This window comes from Alosa alosa, chromosome 21 (genome assembly GCF_017589495.1).
Source record: "Alosa alosa isolate M-15738 ecotype Scorff River chromosome 21, AALO_Geno_1.1, whole genome shotgun sequence".
Taxonomy (NCBI): Eukaryota; Metazoa; Chordata; class Actinopteri; order Clupeiformes; family Clupeidae; genus Alosa; species Alosa alosa.
In genome coordinates, this window is record NC_063209.1 from 23876101 (window position 1) to 23894020 (window position 17920).

The following is a 17920-nucleotide window of genomic DNA, read 5'->3' on the forward strand; positions in this document are numbered from 1 at the left end:
TACACCCACAACCTACAGTAGTTGGGATATCCTGTGTCTGTATCCTGACCAAGAGTGTGTTTAAAGCATCTTTGTCTTGCAGAACTAAGTAAATGGCTGCAAAACACAAGCACATGCAAAAACACAGACACTGACAAACAATAAAGCACAAGTTTAACTGCTCTCTCTCTCTCTCTCTCTTTCTCTCACTCTTTCTCTCTATTGACTGAAAATATGAAGAGTGCTGTAGACATGCTCCATTGCACCCCGTGTTGGTGCATCCCAGGCCTCCCATTGGAGGTGGCCTCACAGCAGGATGCCAGGGTCATCACAGGCAGCTTACCAGAAGCAAAAGCTCAACTCCTAATGAATGCAGCCTTGTGGCCTGACTGCCACCTCACTGAAGTGAAGGGGATGAGGCGGGGGGACATTCCAGTCCAGACACAAAATACAACAACAACAACAACAACAAGAACAAACATTCCTGTAACACCAAAATAATGTAAATAATAATAGGTAAAGTACAAGAACCATCACAAGAACAAGAACCTAACAGCCATACAAATTAGTGAGACCACAACACAGAGAGCCAGTTAAGGCTCCTCCCACCTCTCTGGAGTCCGTTAATGAGCTCGTCATGTTGAGCCCCCGTTTCCCTCCCCCATTTGTTGCTTCCAATTACTGTGAGCCAGACAAAGGATTATCCTTTTCAGAGTCGTTTAAGGCTTTGCCAAATTTGTTTGCCACCAACCAAAAACAATGCCTTAAAAAAAGTCTGTTCTCCACTTACGCCATTTTTAGTGGCATCGATAGAACTAGCATCAATGCATGTTGTTAATGAAGTTGGATGAAGTTGCATTATTTTTACTTTTCAAATATCATGCAGGAGTAAAACCTCAAAAGGATGGGTGAGCCATGATCTTCAAGAGATGAGAGCGTTAAGCTCTAGAATTGTCAGGTGAGAATCCAGTCACAAAGAAAAACACAACTTTAAGGAAAATTAGCTTATTTGCCATCTACCCCAAAGTTAGATCAGACAATTCATGCCCTTCTCTAGCATAGCTTAGCATAATTCACTGGAAATGGATTATTACGGTTAGCCTATAGCTAAAAGGAAGCTAATGGCTAACTTGAACAGGCCACTTGCAGTGAATTATGCTATAGTGAGTATGAACCCTCTTAGGCCTATCTAACTCTGAGGTAGATGGAAAAAAGGTAATTTCCCACAGACTTGCATGTTCCTTAAACCGCTCTAATATAGACCGGTTTAAGGAATATATAGCATTTCTAATATTTTAGTTTTTGAGAGATGTGATTCATGCAGAAGTTCCAGAAATTAAATTGCTAGTAGTTAATTAGAATTAGTTAGTAAATAAGTTAGTTACTAAGCTGTAGCTATAACTTGCATGTCAGAATCATCAAGAGCACATCGTCATTACGATGCATTACCGCAACATGTCTAAATATGTCAATGGAATTCATGTCAGGGGTTATCATGCCATACTGATCTTATCAAATTCGACTTTGGTTTATGAGTTACTTTTTATAACGGATACACCTTCTCAAGGGGCAAGCTGAGTGACCCTTCCAGTAACAGAAAATTTGATACTCAGTCAACATCACAGTGATTATACCTGATGGCACACAAATGAACATGAATAAGCAAAAAACAAACAAACAAACAAAAAAACATTGACCAATATACCAGTGAAGCATCCACAACTAGATTAAACACATTTTGTTTTTAAAGGAGAGAGGAGATATGGAGACATGCCTTGTCTATAAAAGTAATCATACAAATGGAAATTATTATCATTGCCTTATGTTTAGTGTAAGAAAAACTCCCAGTGCAAAGGTTGATTATTTACATATTGATAAACATGTTGGTACAGCCCTCTGGTCTCCTGTCTCACCCATAAACAAGTGTTGACTTAGAAGACTACTGGAAACTGCTACGCCCAGAGTAGGCTGGGCTACAGATGTTCTTTATGTTGTCTGTGACTATAGGCTACAGTCCAGTTAGCTGACCAGAGCCATTGCAGTCCTTTGGGATACCCTTAAAATAAACTAGGCTATAGGCCAGGGGTGGGCAAACTTTTTGGCTCAAGGGCCACATTGGGCACAGCCCACCACCCACTACACACACATAAAAAAAAAATTATAGCCTAGAATTTAGTATGAAAAGTATTTCTTTTAAAATATGAATTGCTTAAATATACTGCTAATTTTATGTTGTTTAACAAATGTATAAATTGTGCACTGTCGCTTTAATTCACGTTTATTTCTCAATGATCTTCTGCCTGCTCCGCTATGGCTAGTGCTGTACCTACGGCTGGGCCCTCTCACAGTTTTTAAATGGTCAGTAGTGGGAACTACTGTTGCCTTCATGATTTCCTTTTAGTTTCTTATAAAAAGGAGATATCAATTATCAACAATGACAAGCCAGCTGGAACCTGTGGCTCTCTCCCTCTCGTGAGTGCAGATGCGTTCCCAATTAAATGGATCGCATAATGTTCACGTTAGATCTGCTGAAAAGGAGATAACTAAGAGTTAACTTCGTTTAACATGATGTTATCTCTATTTAACATGATGTTTTGACACTGACATTGTAAACGTTCTCTAAGGGGGGTGAAAAGCAGTTTGCAGTAAAACTAACCAACGTCGCCTCTACCGCAGGAAAAAAATAGCGAGCAGCCTGATAACCAAATGAAATGCTCGCCGGATGCGGGCCGGATGAAAGTGCTTGGCGGGCCGGATCCGGCCCGCGGGCCGCAGTTTGCCCACCCCTGCTATAGGCCTATCTGGATGATCTGAAGAGAATCTGTAACGAGGAATGGTCTCAAATCCCATGTTTTTTTTTCTTCTTCAACTTTATGAGGTGTTACTGTATAAGAGATGACTAGCCTACCAGCTGTTTTATTGGCAAAAGGAGTAGTTAAAGTAGGCCTGTTGCATATGGTTATATGCATTTGTGTAAGTGTATTTAGAAACATGTATCTCTTCATAGGGTAGGCTATATTTTTCAGAATAAATTTACTTTCCTTCTAAATTGGATTTTCCCTTGTTGATTACAGTGTGAGACATATTGGTAAAAGATGATTTGTAATGCCTCTTTTTACTCGATTTTGAGTTTTGACCAGGGATGCCAACTGTAAAGGGCACTGCAGTGAAGACTTCCAAAATCTCACAAAGATTTAGAGTGATCAAAATCATGTCAAAATCACGTCTTTCCATCTGTAGAAGATTAGGCCTAGCCTACTACAAACGCTAAGAAGCGGATAAAACAGTATTACATCAAAAATATAGCCTAACGCTAGGCTTGGGTGGATCATAATTTGGGGTGGATGAATGGATGAATCCATGAATAACGTTTTCCTCCGTAACATAAGTGTTAACGAGCATAAGGAGAAAAACGGTCGATTGAAAAATAAAAAAAAATCCCGAGCATTCCTCTGCCAGACAAGATGACTTGAAGCGCATTGTCGGTTAAATACATTTTCTCTCCAAGGTTTTTCTGACCTGTCCACTTTCCAGTGATCTTGATAACCGACACATGACATTGAGGAAATCACTGGGTATCTAGTAATAACGGTTTTACGGTAAAATTACATGTAATGGAGAGCGCCCTCCCAAACGTTTTGGTAGGGGGTATATTACAAAAATATTCAAACTCTGGAACGATATGAGTTGGAATTGTCTATTGTCAGTGTTTACTGTACATTTTATATGTAGGTCACTACTTTCTATGGCACTGTATTGGCTGAAAAAGTTAATATTCACACCGTTTTTCGATGATGCGACGATGTTTGTACCTTTTTCTGCAATAGTGGTGAAATCCACGGAATGTTCCATTTACAGGAACAGCTGAAGATAATGCTGCACCGAATATATGAAAGAGATGTGAAGGATTACAAGGAGAATTAACAGTGAATCAAATGCTTGCAAATTAACAATCAGGTAATTATTTGGACATTTTTGACGTTATGAACGCCGCTTTTTTCTCAGGGCTGTTTTGGACTGCACACTTGGTTTCTCGTTTTCCACGATTGGCGTTTGTTTCTCTGTTTGTCTTTTCCCCCTAGCCTTGAGCCCCTCCTTGTTTTGCTGCTTGCTAACTAGCTATGTTGTAATGTTTACATTCAGGTTAGAGTATGGGAAACGCGCTCTTTTCTGACAGTGCATATAGTTTTCCATTAGGCTACATTGTGTTAATGTCCCTTGTAGACAGAAGGCCTATATGTAGGTAGGCCAAGAAGTAACCACAATTTACAAAAAAAAAAAATCTCTTCCGTCTCATCATCAGTGAGAATGCAACAGTATTTTCTCTGCAGTGTGGCAACTGGAAAGGCCTCATTTATGATTTGTAAAACGACCCAAGATTAATAGAATATTTTCATATTGCCGGACAAATGGCAATAGAAGCAGATCTATTCGAACTGGGAAAATGTAATTTGCAGTCATATTTACACTTGGGTTACGGGCCTGGTATAATATTTACAGGGCCTATCTACTCAATATTACCTATGTCTTCATGAACTCATTTTTAAAACCGCAGTCAACATATTTCATTAAGCTTGGGGTTTTCTTGAAATAGCTCAAACAAAAAGCAATAGCTTTTGCACCCAACTATATTTCATTTCCTCTTTAGCAGCTCTTCGTTTTGCTGCAAGTCTTACGTAACAGGGTAGGCTATGTCACATATTCTCTAATGAGATGAGTTAACAGCCAAATCAGCGAGGGCATGGAATCAGCGCATGTTCGGGAAATGCATCGCCCGTTCTCTGTTGTTCGCGCAGTGTAATCAAAAGTATTTAACAGAATACTTAACCTGAATGCAAGATTTGAACGTTCCCTTTCTATCCTCATGCATTTCCGTGAGCTTATAAAATAGCACTAAAAATGCCTCTTCGGTCAGAAGTCCAGCGTCTAGGTAAGCCTAGAGACCCATAATCGGTTAGTTTAGTCTTTGCATTTCATAGCCTGTGTTGACAGTCTGATCATTTGCTTTTGCGATTTTGAAAATGGGTTGATCTATTATCCCACATGGCTTCTCAAGTTGTTCTTAGATTTTACTGTGCTCAATGAGATGTTAACTATCTGAGAGAATGTATTAGCGTAGGTTGTTTCGATGTTTAGGCCTGCTTTATGTGTAACGTGTTACCTGGAACTAGGCTTAGACCAGAATATTACAGCCTGATTCAATGATTTGGGAGCCGAACCCAAGGGTAGGCTACAACACCTGAATTGTATCGGTGTTTTACAAATCGCGTAGCCTATGTTCTAAGAATTATAGACTTGACGTTTTAGGCCTAGGCTTCTGACTGTTGTTTGATCTCTTGAACATAGGCCGTGCTAACTTCCAACCTTATCATGAACTTTTACATTAGGCTATCACTTGAAGAGGAGTTTAGCCATCACAATGTAATGTGGCCTAGCCTAAATCTTGCGTTCACATGAGAATAAGTCTATAACATCTTTGATCCATCTAAATTATGACACAAACAAACGGGCATTTATGGATATTTGTGGGCGGTAACCGGTAGGCTATGCCTATGCCATGCTGTTGAAGGTGCAAACAAACAAACAAGCTGCATCGCCATTGAGATCATATAGAAAGGTAATAATAATGTTTTTTACGTCAATCACTCCTATGACAGTCATAGGCTATTGCTGTTGTCTACCCAGAGTAAGGTGCCTGTTTCGAAGTTAACTGATGGTCAAATTAACCAAAACTCCGATATTGTTTGCACCTCCAAGTAGTCTGTGACGTAATCGTGTGTGAAATAATTATTTTGTAGCCTAGCCTACTTTAATTAGTGACAAATCAGTAGGAAATACATAATCAGATAGGCTATGCGTGTGTTATAGGCTAACCATAGACTGCGTAATATGCCAAGGAATGTAACCAACAAAATATCAAGTCAGAGATAAAGTAGAATTCCAAAATCGGATACAATCTATCCATCTATGTTTTTATGTCGATTCTGTTTGATTGGTCCTTCGGGGCACTTGCGTAGCGAGTTCAGAGATGAAGGCGTGGTGTTGTCGTCGTAGCCTACTCTATTCCCAACAAGACATGAAATGAAACGCGCGCTAAGGAATGTTGTGAATTAAATATTTCTTAGAATGTTAAAGCAAACGGAGCAGTTATTTCGTTTACTAAGAAACTTATCTAAAATATGAATTTTGTGCCATTTGGATGGCTCTGCGATAGGGACATTTCGCAAACCATAGCAAGCAAGCCATTGTTTTTGTCTGTTGGACTTCTCCACATCAAGATCAACAAGCAACAGCTATCGTTCACATTCAGGCTTTCGATTAGCTCATAAGTTATCACCTCTACGATTGAAGAAACACCGGAATATCGACTAACGTTAGGTACTATTTAACTAGCAACTAAGTTAACGTTATTCCACGTTAACTTGCTAATGATAACGAGTACTCAGAGTGGTGGCTACCAAACGGCTAACAATCTAGCTACGGTTAGTTAGCTTAGCGTTAACTAGCTAAGTGTTATCATCACTGTTTTTGTTTGCCTCTTTATTCTGTTTACGGGTTGCACTGATTGGCGTTAACGTTAGCTAAAACGTTAAAAACAAAAGGCTGCGTTGCCAGCGCCTTTGCCACTGTCGCATAACGTTAACCTGCCTGCATGTGCAGTCATGTAAATTAACGTTAACGTCTGCCAGTGCTGGCCTAAGAAAGTGCATGTAACAATAACGTTAGCGTCAGTTAATTGTAATGTCGCTAACGTTACAGTAAGGTTAACGGTACCAACTGACTAGGGTAAATCCTTCAACTTCAACTGTATCCCTCATGATGACATTTAATAACTCGGGGGGAATGTGTGCATTTCCTGCTTGCTTAGCAAGATAGAGATCACTGTTTTGTAACGTTAATTCTAGCTTGGTTGACGTCGGCTAGCTTATGCTGACGTTAGAAGTAACGTTGATTTGAACAGTTAGAAACAGTTAACGTTATGGTCATATAATAAATGCAATGCATGTTTGTCATGTGTGTGTCATCATATGTAACGTCAACGTTAGCCATGGTAGCCTGCTATGCCAGGATAACTTCCATTGGACAAGAAAGGCATTGTTATCTTAGCCAATGAGCTAAAGTTGTTTGCACTTCATCCATAACGTTACAAGGTAACGTTACCGATACGGGTGTAAGAGATGACCTTAGAGTTTCTTCAACTATTTTTGTGTTTAGTTGATGGTCGAATACTAACGTTTGCTTACTGCTATTGCATATATCATATGTTTAAATAACTTGGAAAGCTTGCTATGCTAATTTGTTCGGTGTTGATAGCCAATTTTAGCCAGATAGCTAAGTCTTTGTTGAAGCTCACACTAGAGCCCGTCTACCGACCAACGTTAATGTTAGCTATTAGAAGCTATCAGGCTAACTTAGCCAACGAGATTACAGCAGCTTAGCTTAGTAGCTTTATGTAATGTTATCTTTATATACACATTAGCCGTTTGATGGACGAAGCGTTTATATCCGTCTGGTTTTCTAAAAGTATTGAGATTTAAGTGTTGAAGTGCAGCTAGATTGGTTATTGGACTCCATTTCATGTCGACTCTTTGTTATTGCTTTGTTTCTCCCTCTGAGCACATGGCTTTCCTTGCTTTGTTGTTAAAGTTGCAGTACTCTCATTCTGCACTGCACAGTCCTTTGTGTTTTGTCAGTGTAGCCGAATAAAAATGTTTTAATTTCTCGTTGTTGAACCAAATATGCCGACAAATCGTATGTCGATTTTTAATTGTTTTGTTGTGTGAGGGTGATTAGGTGCTCGTTTGGATAGTTTACATAGCTGTGTAGAGAATTTGGGAAATAGGGTGACTTAACAATGGCATACTTCTCTTGTCAAGTGATTGAATCCATTTCTAATGAAAACCTTTTACTGACTTGCAGTATAATTAAACTTCTTTATTAGGCTAAATAAAATGGACGGTGAACTCTCGATATTTAATCATCCATCTCATCATAGCTTTCTTATTCAACCATCTCCATGTTAGTTACCCTTGCACGTTACAGCTAAAATAAAGAACAGCTATATAAACGATTATTTGGATATGTCACTTGCTGCTGCCTAATTTATAAGAGTTGCATGCAACCCTGCAATGTATTGTCAAAAAAAAACTTTTAATGACATTACATTGTGTGTGACAAAAATGGTGTCAATCAAAATTTGGCGTTTTTGAGAAAGCAATTCAATTGAAGATGTAGGCCAACTGTCTCTTGTTTCTATCAGAGTGAAGACAATCCAAAGCAGCAAGACACAAGTGCCTCCAGCACTGAAGGTCCCCCTCTTCCTGAGTGTGACTCGTCCCCACGACGTCACAAATGCGACCATGGGAAATAGCAGTGAATAGGCGGCCACCACCTGCCCCCTTAAATCAGAGGAGGTTCCTTGGGGAGCCCTGCAACACCCCTGTTCATCTCAGGAGAAGGTGAGTAAGAGCTTTTGTTGAAGCCCACTGAAGATTTTAGCACCTTTAGTGCCTGGGACCCTATAACCCTGTCAGTCTGATGTAAATTTGTAAGATGTAAAGATTTATCTTTTACTGTCCTTATTAGCGCTTCGGACTTGTAACCGGAGGGTTGCCAGTTCGAACCCCGACCAGTAGGTACGGCTGAAGTGCCCTTGAGCAAGGCACCTAACCCCTCACTGCTCCCGAGCGCCGCTGTTGCTGGCAGCTCACTGCGCCGGGATTAGTGTGTGCTTCACCTCACTGTGTGTTTGAGTGTATATATACTTATACTTAAGCTACTGGGACCTTGAATTTCCCCTTGGGGATCAATAAAGTATCTCTTATCTATCTATCTATCTATCTATCTATCTATCTATTTATCTATTTAAATCACCCACTCTTAAAGATTTCTGGAATTGCTCTGGTCACCGTCACAGCAACTAAGTCATGTATGTTTTGTCCTGATGTAGCCCTCCATTACGACGACAGTGGGGTCAACGAGATCGGCCTGTCCTGCACGGCTCCCTACACCAGGATGAGAACTTCCACCACTCGCTCTTCTCTCAGCAGCCGCAGCATCAGCAGCAGCAGATTCCTTTAGATGAGTCTAGACAGTACAGCCATACCAGCGCACCGCCACGTATGCTCCACCCTGCCACGCACCCTCCTCAGCAGAGTCCCATCATGGTGGATCTTCACGAGCAGGTAGGAGGCTCTGTGGGAGCCATGGAACTAGGACAAGTCCTTGGGGCACAGTCTCCGCTACTCTGCGCAGGGGGTCAAGGTCATGTTGGTTGGGTTCATTTTGTTGAAATGGTATTTTCTGTATCTCTCCTCTTCAAGATGCACCAAGGATCAGTCCCAATATCTTACACAGTTACCACGGTGACGACCCACGGTTTTCCTATCCACACCGGGCAACCTATCCCAGGGTGCAACACTCAGCAGCTCCCAGCATGCTCGGTAATGTTCAGCGGACAGCTCTCTCTGCTCTGCTGCCTTCCTCCTCCTGTGAGTTTGAAAAGGAAGAGCTGGATTGTCAGCGAAGTTTGTGTAGTGTACACCTTATGACCCCATACCACTCCAGCTTTATTCTGTGTCAGTGTTTTTGTTGTAGACAACCATCAAGCCTTCCCCTCTCTGTTGTGTTTTCTTTTGTAATGCAGATTAGATGTCATTTTGCACTCACCTCAGCTTCAGTTAAAGCCATTAAACTGCTTCTGTTCAGGTTCCTCCCATTAGGAGTATGTAGACACTTGTTAGCCGCAATAGCTCAGACATTTAGTCAAAGTTCACTTGTAGCATCTAATTGAAATGGTCCAGGTCGTGTATGCACTGAGAATGTGACGCTTAGGAGAGACTGACGGAAGACTATTATGTCAAAATGGTACACAAGTCGTGTTGTCTGCTTGAGCCATTGCATTTGTGCTGTCAACATATCCACTCCCTGTGTCATGTTTGTGTTGGTACATGATCAAACTGTTGACGGTGTGTAGAATGTAATTTATGTGCTCATACAAGTAAGCATTTGCTAAAGTTAATGATCTGTAACTTTCACTTGTAGGGCTTATTGGGGAGATGCCACCTTAATATTTTTTAAAAAAGGAAACTGTTTAAAATGTTGTGGTCTAGTTGGTTCCAGACTAAATTGAAACAAAACTGTGTAAAATGTCAAAAGATGCTGACATGACCCAAGTAGCCTAAATAATGCTCTACAATTAATAATTTATGTTTATTGTTTGTATTTCTGTGTGTGTTTTATGTTTTCTACAGCTAATCCAAGCATGTACAATGCAGCATTTGCCAGTGTCTTACCAAGCCTTCCCGCCACTCATCTCCAGTGAGCATTTTATACTGCACCCCTCTCCACCTGTGCCCCCACACCAGCCACCACACCTTGCTCCTCTGAGCCAGTTTGTTCCCTTGCAGCCTCAGCATCCGCGCATGGTGAGTGTCTGTTCGACCAGAATATTTGTATTTTTTGTTGGGCGGACATAACTTCGGTTTTACGTTGAAGTCAATGAAAAGGTTTGATTTGAAGATTTCCTACTAAATTATTCAGGTGATTGACCAATGAGCCAATGGTAAAGTTTGTCAAATCGGCAGTTCAGATTGTATGATGTTTGTTTTATGTGATTTGATAAGGCTCCCTAAGCAGACTTTATATTGTATGGTTCCTCAAACATATTTTTATATACATACACACAATTGTTGTCACAATGTTAGGCTAATGCTTATGTGTCTAAATGAAGTCTAGCTTGTAGACTTAAATGCCCTCTGATTGTTTTCTTGTACCCATGGGGTATAGTGGTAGCATAGGTCTGTGGCTGTCTCCAGCCTTCAAACTTTTGGTTGGTTTTGGTGGTTGGGATGTCGCATGCAATAAATCTATACCCTTCTTGAGGTCTGTTTTTGGTTACGAGCTAAAATATGTCTTCTTGCATAGCCTCTGCAGAGGGTAGAAAATGAAGTTGACCTAAGAGGGGACCAGCACCCCATGGGGACTTTCTCCTATCCTTCTGCACATCATCCACCAGCAATGCCTCCCTCAATGCCCCTGCAGTACCTTCCTCAAGAGCCACTTCACCAGGAACTGCCCTTTGGAGTGGTAAGCGACCCAGACCCCTCTCCAGTTCTCAGACTGGATTATTTTAGTCAGACTGTTATTGGTTATTGTGGCATTTAATGTATTCTGGTTACATTGTGTGTCTCTGCTCTGGTTTGCTGTAGCCATATCCCCATGTCCTGCCAAGGCGTGTCAATGGACAGAGATACAGGTTACAGCAGCCTTTGCCCCCGCCCCCTCCACCGCCCCCCTACTACCCTGGATTCTTACCTTATTTCCTGTAAGTGCCATCCTATCCGTTCAGTTCACACTAACTTTTCATGGACATAATTTTGTATTTATTTTGTCCAGATGTTTAGCCAGTGTTGGCGTAAATGCTCTATTTAACGTGAAACATTAAAAGATGGGCAGTTTATGAAATGGTCAGAAAGTTCCTGTTGCTAGCTTCATGGGATTGGAAAGGTGGTTGAGGTGATTGTGTGTTTTGCAGCTCAATGCTTCCAGTGCCTCCAACTGCAGTGGGCCCAGCCATAAGTCTTGACCTGGATGTGGATGATGTAGAGATGGAGAACTATGAGGTAATTTAGAAGATTTTAAATTCTTACCTGTCTGACCTTTTAATGAAAAAAAGACGTAGATGATGGTTCTTATATTTTTGAGGTCTATCACATTGTAAAATTGGAATTTGAATTCTTCTCAGGCATTGCTCAATTTGGCCGAGAGACTTGGCGAGGCCAAACCGCGAGGACTCACTAAAGCCGACATAGAACAGCTTCCGTCCTACCGGTTCAATCCCGAGAACCACCAATCTGAACAAACTCTGTAAGCACTGCTCTATGATGCATGATGATGTTCTGCTTCCTGTTTGTGGATGACCAATATTAACATTGGTATGTTTATATTATTTGCTCCCCACAACAGGTGTGTTGTATGCTTTAGCGATTTTGAGTCAAGGCAGCTACTCCGAGTACTACCCTGTAACCACGAGTTTCATGCTAAGTGTGTGGACAAATGGTTAAAGGTAAGTTCCTCTGCTCTTTTGTCCATGTTGTCTTTGTTAGTCTCTCATGCATGGCTTGTCGTTATCGTAGGGTTGAATATTGGTAAATGTGTCCGTCCCTGTATGTTGCAGACCAATCGCACGTGTCCAATCTGTCGAGCCGACGCCTCGGAGGCTCACCGGGACGTCGATTGAGCCAGCTCCAAGTCCTGCATTGGGGAAACAGCACAAAAAAAAACACAGGACGAAGAAGAACAAAAAAAAAACAACAAAATGACAACACAACTGGAGCCTGTGACTGGGGATGACCTGCCACCTAACCTGTGCTCTCCAGCCAAACTGATACCAACATCCCTCCCCCTCCCCCACCTCAACCAATAAGCAATCTTGGATTTTGTATGGAACGTGTTTGACCTCTGCTGTGCATCGTCGTGTGAGTTTCATCAACGCTACTGCCTACTATAGCCACCAATAGTTATGGAATTTAATCTCTCTCCTTTCCAAGTTACCTTTTTTCTTTTCTGCCCTCGTGTTTTGCAGATTCCAAAGATTTAACATGTATGTGATGAGTTGCCATTTTTCTTATTTTCTATTTTCTTTTGTTAATGGAATGTTCTCTAGTTATTCTGGCTTTTCTTCACATAAGGCGCTACTATAAGGTCAGCAGCGAGAGGCAGTTATAAGACTGGGATGAGGGGATGGTTGGATATGCAGATAGTGCAATCAGGCGAACAGAGAAGGCCTAAACAGTTGGTTGGTTGAAGTTACTGGGCCATTCCACTGGTTCAAAAGAAACCGTTTGACCACCATAGATGCATGTTTGTGTAGGTGATGGGCAAAGTGACTTGTTAAATAATGTACGTTTTTTGCAATAATGTATCGACAATTTCAATATCGCTATCCAATTTTTAGTTTTAAAACTTTATTTTCACCTGCGAATGCTATTGTGAAAGTATGACTTGCAGTGGTTAAACGTTCAGAATCTTTTAACGCCTGATGTACAAGGAGAAAAAAACGAAGAAGAAAAAAACGATCCAACGCAAAATATGACTTCAAACGATGGACATGCACCTGGTTGGAAACCCTAACCCTCCCTCCTCCCCAACATTTTCCACTTGCTCACATGGACCTGAAAAGGGTTTAGGAGCCTCCCCTTATGCAGGGGAGGCATTTGGGGGTGGGTGGGGAGGGTGGCGCGAGGTTGTTGCGGGACAATGAAATGGAGTGTTTTAACCATCGCTGCTCTGGCATCGGGCACACCCCGTCTGGCACAGACTCACGGCGTGGGGGGGGGGGGGGGGGGGGGGGCTGCCTGCCTGCCTGCCTCTTGCCATTGCTCATCTGGCCTCACTGCACAAGCCACCACACCATGCCCCCGCACGCCCTCCATGTTCAGCCCACGCCCTCCAGGGTCAAAAAGCGAATGGTACAACATGGTGCGCCCTTCTCCCAAAACACCCACAAGCTGTCACTTCAGAAAAAAAAAAGAAAGCAAAAGAAAAGAGAGGGGCCCTAGACAGCCTGGAGAGAATGCCTGGAAGAGGATTTTGCATGGACTCCTTTTTAGACTAGCAATATTTTAATCGAGAAATTTCCAACACATGCTAACAATTAGACACCAGTAAACAAAGAGGAAGAAGTAATCAAACTATAAAAGAGAGAAAAAAAAGACTAATGCTATCTTAAAGCAGAGGGGCCCTTGAGTCTTGGATGGCATATATTTTGTCATTTGATTGCACCTCTGCATTTGTGGTAGAGCTGAGGGAAGAGAAAAGAAGCGTCAAAGTAACACCTGACATTCAAAGCTGACACTGGAGAGGTCGACGCCCTTTTGCAGAAAGCAATATGTGCAGTGAGTGTTTGAATGGGACATTTTCTTCCTGTTTGTGGAAGACCAGGCTTTTTCCTTGTTTTGAGCCAAATATTCAATATACTCAAGATTTCAGCTCTGCCTTCTTACGACCTTGACAAGCACAAACCTATTACTAATCTTAAAAAAATATATATACTTTGTCAGTTCCACTTGTTTTAAGAGTATACAGTTTTTAAATGGTGTTATTTATTGGTTTTAACTTAGATAACATTTGAAGGACAAGGTCAGAGTACTAACATGGTATGTGTATGTGTGTTATATTTTGGCAACGCTGTCAGGTCTCAGGCCATGTTAATGGTGTAAAGTGATGTAAAAGGTAAAAAAAAAAAGCATTGTATGCATAGCTTCAGTGTGAAAGGTTTAAAAGTTATCGTCTTGTTTTGAAGACAAAAGAATGTTTTAAAATACCCTGTTAATGTAATTGACACTTCTCCTGCGTGCCAGTTGACTGTCGTAGTTTCCATGATCAGGAAGGGATTTAAACGGCATCCTTCAAGTTGGGTCTTACAAGTAATGCACTGAAATGTGTTCAATTCACTCTACTTAAACTTCCAAAATGGTATCCGATTGTGGGGGATATGAAATGGGAGGGGGGTGGGGGTTCTTTCCGAAATTGGTCTGTGGTTACAGAACTAATATTCCTACCCGTGAAAAGCACTGAGTAGCAGATAGAGCCCATATGATGGGGGACATGAGTTGTTGTTTTTTTTTTTTTTTTTTTTTCCTTCCTTTTTTTGGGAGGTTGGGGGGGAGACAAGGACCTCTTGCCATGTTTTAAAACGTTTCTGGTAAATGTGTGCCAGCTAAAGAAAACAATATTAAAAAGAAGCCATTGTAATGAGTTTAACCCAGTTTTGATTACTTAATCTGATATATATATACACACACACACATGTGTTCACTGGCATATATTTTAAGTTTAAAAGAGAAATCACTCAGGGCCTCTCGGTAACGAAGAATAAGGAAAACACGTTAAAATGGGGATGTTGCCATGGGAATGATGCCATGGGGATGTATTTGAATTTTGTTGGTTGTTTTCCTCAGGCCATATGTATTTTTAATGTAATCAACAACTAATACTTAATTTTTGCTGGTAGTAGTGGATATTACACCATATAAAGTCAGGCATGCTAGAGAAAAAAAAGAAAAGGAGATATAATGTAGAGAAAGAAGAGGTATTGCGTCACTGCAACCAATCATCAGTGTATGTTACTCCAAACCTGTTATACATTTCCTTTCCATGTTCTTGTACTTGAACGACACGCATAGCGGTTGTGCTCCCATGTTTGTGCCGCTGTGCACACTATCCTACCTAAACCACTTCCAAGAAATATTCTAAAGGTGTTTGCATGATTTAAGAAAATTACAAAAAAAAAAACCTAGAACAAGTGTGTATTTTCAGTGGAAGATATCTAGAAATGGGGCGGGGACGTATTTAATTGTGCACCATATGCATGCATGTCTGACCAGGTCCCCATCGGTTTTTGCTAGCTCTAGTTGGCTTTGGGTTAATCGGGGTTGGGGACTATCTGCTCAGCTAATTACTGCCATGCATTGTACTGCACACATTTGTAATAGAACTGAATGACTACAAGATTTTATTGCGCTAATTCTTTGTTACCAAAAAAACATAAAAGAGAAAAAAAGATTTAAAAAAAAGAGAGAAGAAAAACAAGAACCACGGGAGGGGAAAAATAGAAATGGAGCTCTTCAGATTCTGGGGGATAGAGCTGGTTTGAACACATGGTTTCCTCCGTACCACATTTATGCTTACGTTTGTTGCCTCAGTGACTGAAATACACGCCTGAAAACTAGATAATCGAAAGCCATATAGTGACAAGGTGCTAGATGTTCTATTTTAGGTATGTTGCTACTTTCACTTAAGGGAATGCAATAGTCTACCATGAAGATCATGTACTCCAAGCAGCATGCTGTGTCAACCCCACCCTTAAAAATGGTCAGCAATGGTCACCTGAGGGTCAAAAAAAATGGTGGGGGGTTCCTGTTACCTTACTGTTTTTTTTTACTTTGTTCTTTTTTGTTTGTTTCCTTGTGTTATTAGTATTGTCTTTTATTATGCATCTCTCTGTTGTCAGTGCAACCTATGTAAAGGTGTCCTTATTAGAAGGAGAAAAAACATCAACAACTCTTAACTGCCCAGGTGATCAGATCAAGTACATCTGCCTTAAAAATGATCAAGTTATGTATTGTCTGGGTGTCAGGCTTCCACCAAACTTGTTTGAGAGCAACTACTATTGCTACTACTGCTACTATTAAAAGAAAAATAAATAGCAAAAAGGTCTGTTGCCCTTACCTATTGTAATGTTCAAACCCTATTGTTACACTTTAAGAAATGGAATTCAAACAAACTTGACCACTACAGTTTAAGGGATCTCCTTTGTTTTTGCTGTTTATGCTTAACATTGTCTTTGTTTTTAATGTCCCACTCCTTTTGGCTTTGTTTTCTTCACAAATCCCAAATTCCCTTAAGTCCTCACCAAAATCATTGTAACGATATACAAAATATCAAAAGGGTAAAAAAAATAGAATCTTGTAGTCTTTCTGTGATCCAATTAATTAATAATCTCACAGCTTTTGTGGTGCAAAATTGTGTTCCAATAAGCAGCTGACATATTATTTAGGATTTGTGATTTATTGATTGCTCAGTAGATGCCACTGATTGTTTACCAATGATTTTGCTGTGGTGGGATAGTGGATTGTTTACTGTTCTTATACTCCCCCTGGCCTCTAGGGGTCCTCGCCTGAACTCCAGACTACCCACCCGCCAACCAGGCCAGGGGCATGTGTTCTGTGTTAGGAAGATATTTTGCTTTGGTACTTGCACATTTACAGTTACCTCATTTTTGCCATGTTTGTATTTGGAAGAAAAAAAAATAAAAAAGCTAATATATATATTATATATAGGAAAATGGTTCTTAATGCTATAATTTTTTCATTCCATTGGAATCATATTGTTTGTAGCATTTAACATATAACTAGTTATAGTGTATTATATATACATCTGTATACTGATTGAAATTTTTAAGATTTGTACTTTTTTTAAATGAAAGTTGCTAGTTCTGCTTTACCGAGTAGTGCAATCATATTTTTTTTAATTGTTGTGGCTGATTTGAGAGGGTTGTTCACTAATAAATGTATGATGTATACCAGTACAACAATGATTACTCCTGTCTTTCTAGACCATTACTCAATAGAAATGCGTTTTTATATTTTGTGTTTTTGTTTCTTTTCTTTTCGTGTGTGTGTGTGTGTGTGTGTGTGTGTTTGTGTTTTTCCTTTTTTCCCATGAGCTGTTGGGGTGTCAGACCAACCTTGCTCAGCTCTTCATCCTTTGGACAGCATTTACTCAGTATCACGGTTCAACTTGTGCATCACTGTGAGCTATACAACTCTTAACGCGGAAATACAATCAGGATAGTTGAAATGTTGAGCAAAGGAGATTTGACCACTGGAGCTTGGCCGTATTACCTTACACTGTGTTAACGCCTAGTGCACGGCTCAGTAACGAGGTGCATTAAAGCCTACGTAGTATTTTAGACTGACTGGTCTTGCTTCATTTCCTTTGGTGCAGTCGTTTTTTGTGATGCCTTTGCCCGTCTGCTTTTATGCCACCTTGAGTGCATCCTTTTGCGCCTTGCAAGACAAAGTAATAGTGAACGTTAACAAATGTGAGTATCCAAAACCAGCTTTTTTTGTTATTATTTTCTTACATGCTCAATAGGTATCAGTGACGTGGTGAATGAGTTGCTGTGAATTTTAGAATCGTTCCTTTCCTGTCAATATACTATTGGGAAATTTATGGATTCCACATAATTGAAGTGTTGACTACTGTGTGGCAGTCGCAAATAAATTACACATTGTAAAAAAAAAAGTGAAATCTCTGAATATTTTCTGATATTTTTAAGATCTTGCGGGCCCCAAAGTTATGTCCACATTACAATATAGAAATAAGCAGATGATGTGTATGATATGGAGGCTTCAGTGCCATCTACTGGGTAAGA

At 40.5% G+C, this 17920-nt stretch overlaps 1 protein-coding gene across 5 annotated transcripts; it reads left to right on the top strand.

Annotated features, from left to right (window-relative positions):
- Positions 1 to 3677: 3677 nt before the first annotated feature.
- Positions 3678 to 12403, top strand: rnf44 (ring finger protein 44). 5 transcript variants are annotated; one of them, XM_048231182.1, is made up of 11 exons: positions 3678 to 3936; positions 8240 to 8438; positions 8930 to 9164; positions 9303 to 9470; positions 10233 to 10406; positions 10906 to 11067; positions 11190 to 11305; positions 11516 to 11603; positions 11726 to 11847; positions 11947 to 12046; positions 12158 to 12403. In XM_048231182.1, the coding sequence occupies exons 2-11, from the start codon at positions 8332 to 8334 to the stop codon at positions 12218 to 12220; spliced, it is 1335 nt and encodes a 444-aa protein (XP_048087139.1). In that variant the 5' UTR covers positions 3678 to 3936; positions 8240 to 8331; the 3' UTR covers positions 12221 to 12403. The 5 variants fall into 5 exon arrangements, with proteins under 5 accessions (XP_048087139.1, XP_048087140.1, XP_048087138.1 ...); XM_048231183.1 differs by lacking the exon at positions 3678 to 3936 and adding an exon at positions 4734 to 4909; XM_048231181.1 differs by lacking the exon at positions 3678 to 3936 and adding an exon at positions 6003 to 6357.
- The last annotated feature ends 5517 nt before the right edge of the window (positions 12404 to 17920 follow it).

Coding starts and splice junctions, on each gene's coding strand:
- rnf44 (XM_048231182.1), top strand. CDS start 8,332: ATGCGACCATGGGAAATAGCAGTGAATAGGCGGCCACCACCTGCCCCC. Junction 11,068..11,189: donor AGGAACTGCCCTTTGGAGTG/GTAAGCGACCCA, acceptor GGTTTGCTGTAG/CCATATCCCCATGTCCTGCC. Junction 11,604..11,725: donor TAGAGATGGAGAACTATGAG/GTAATTTAGAAG, acceptor AATTCTTCTCAG/GCATTGCTCAATTTGGCCGA.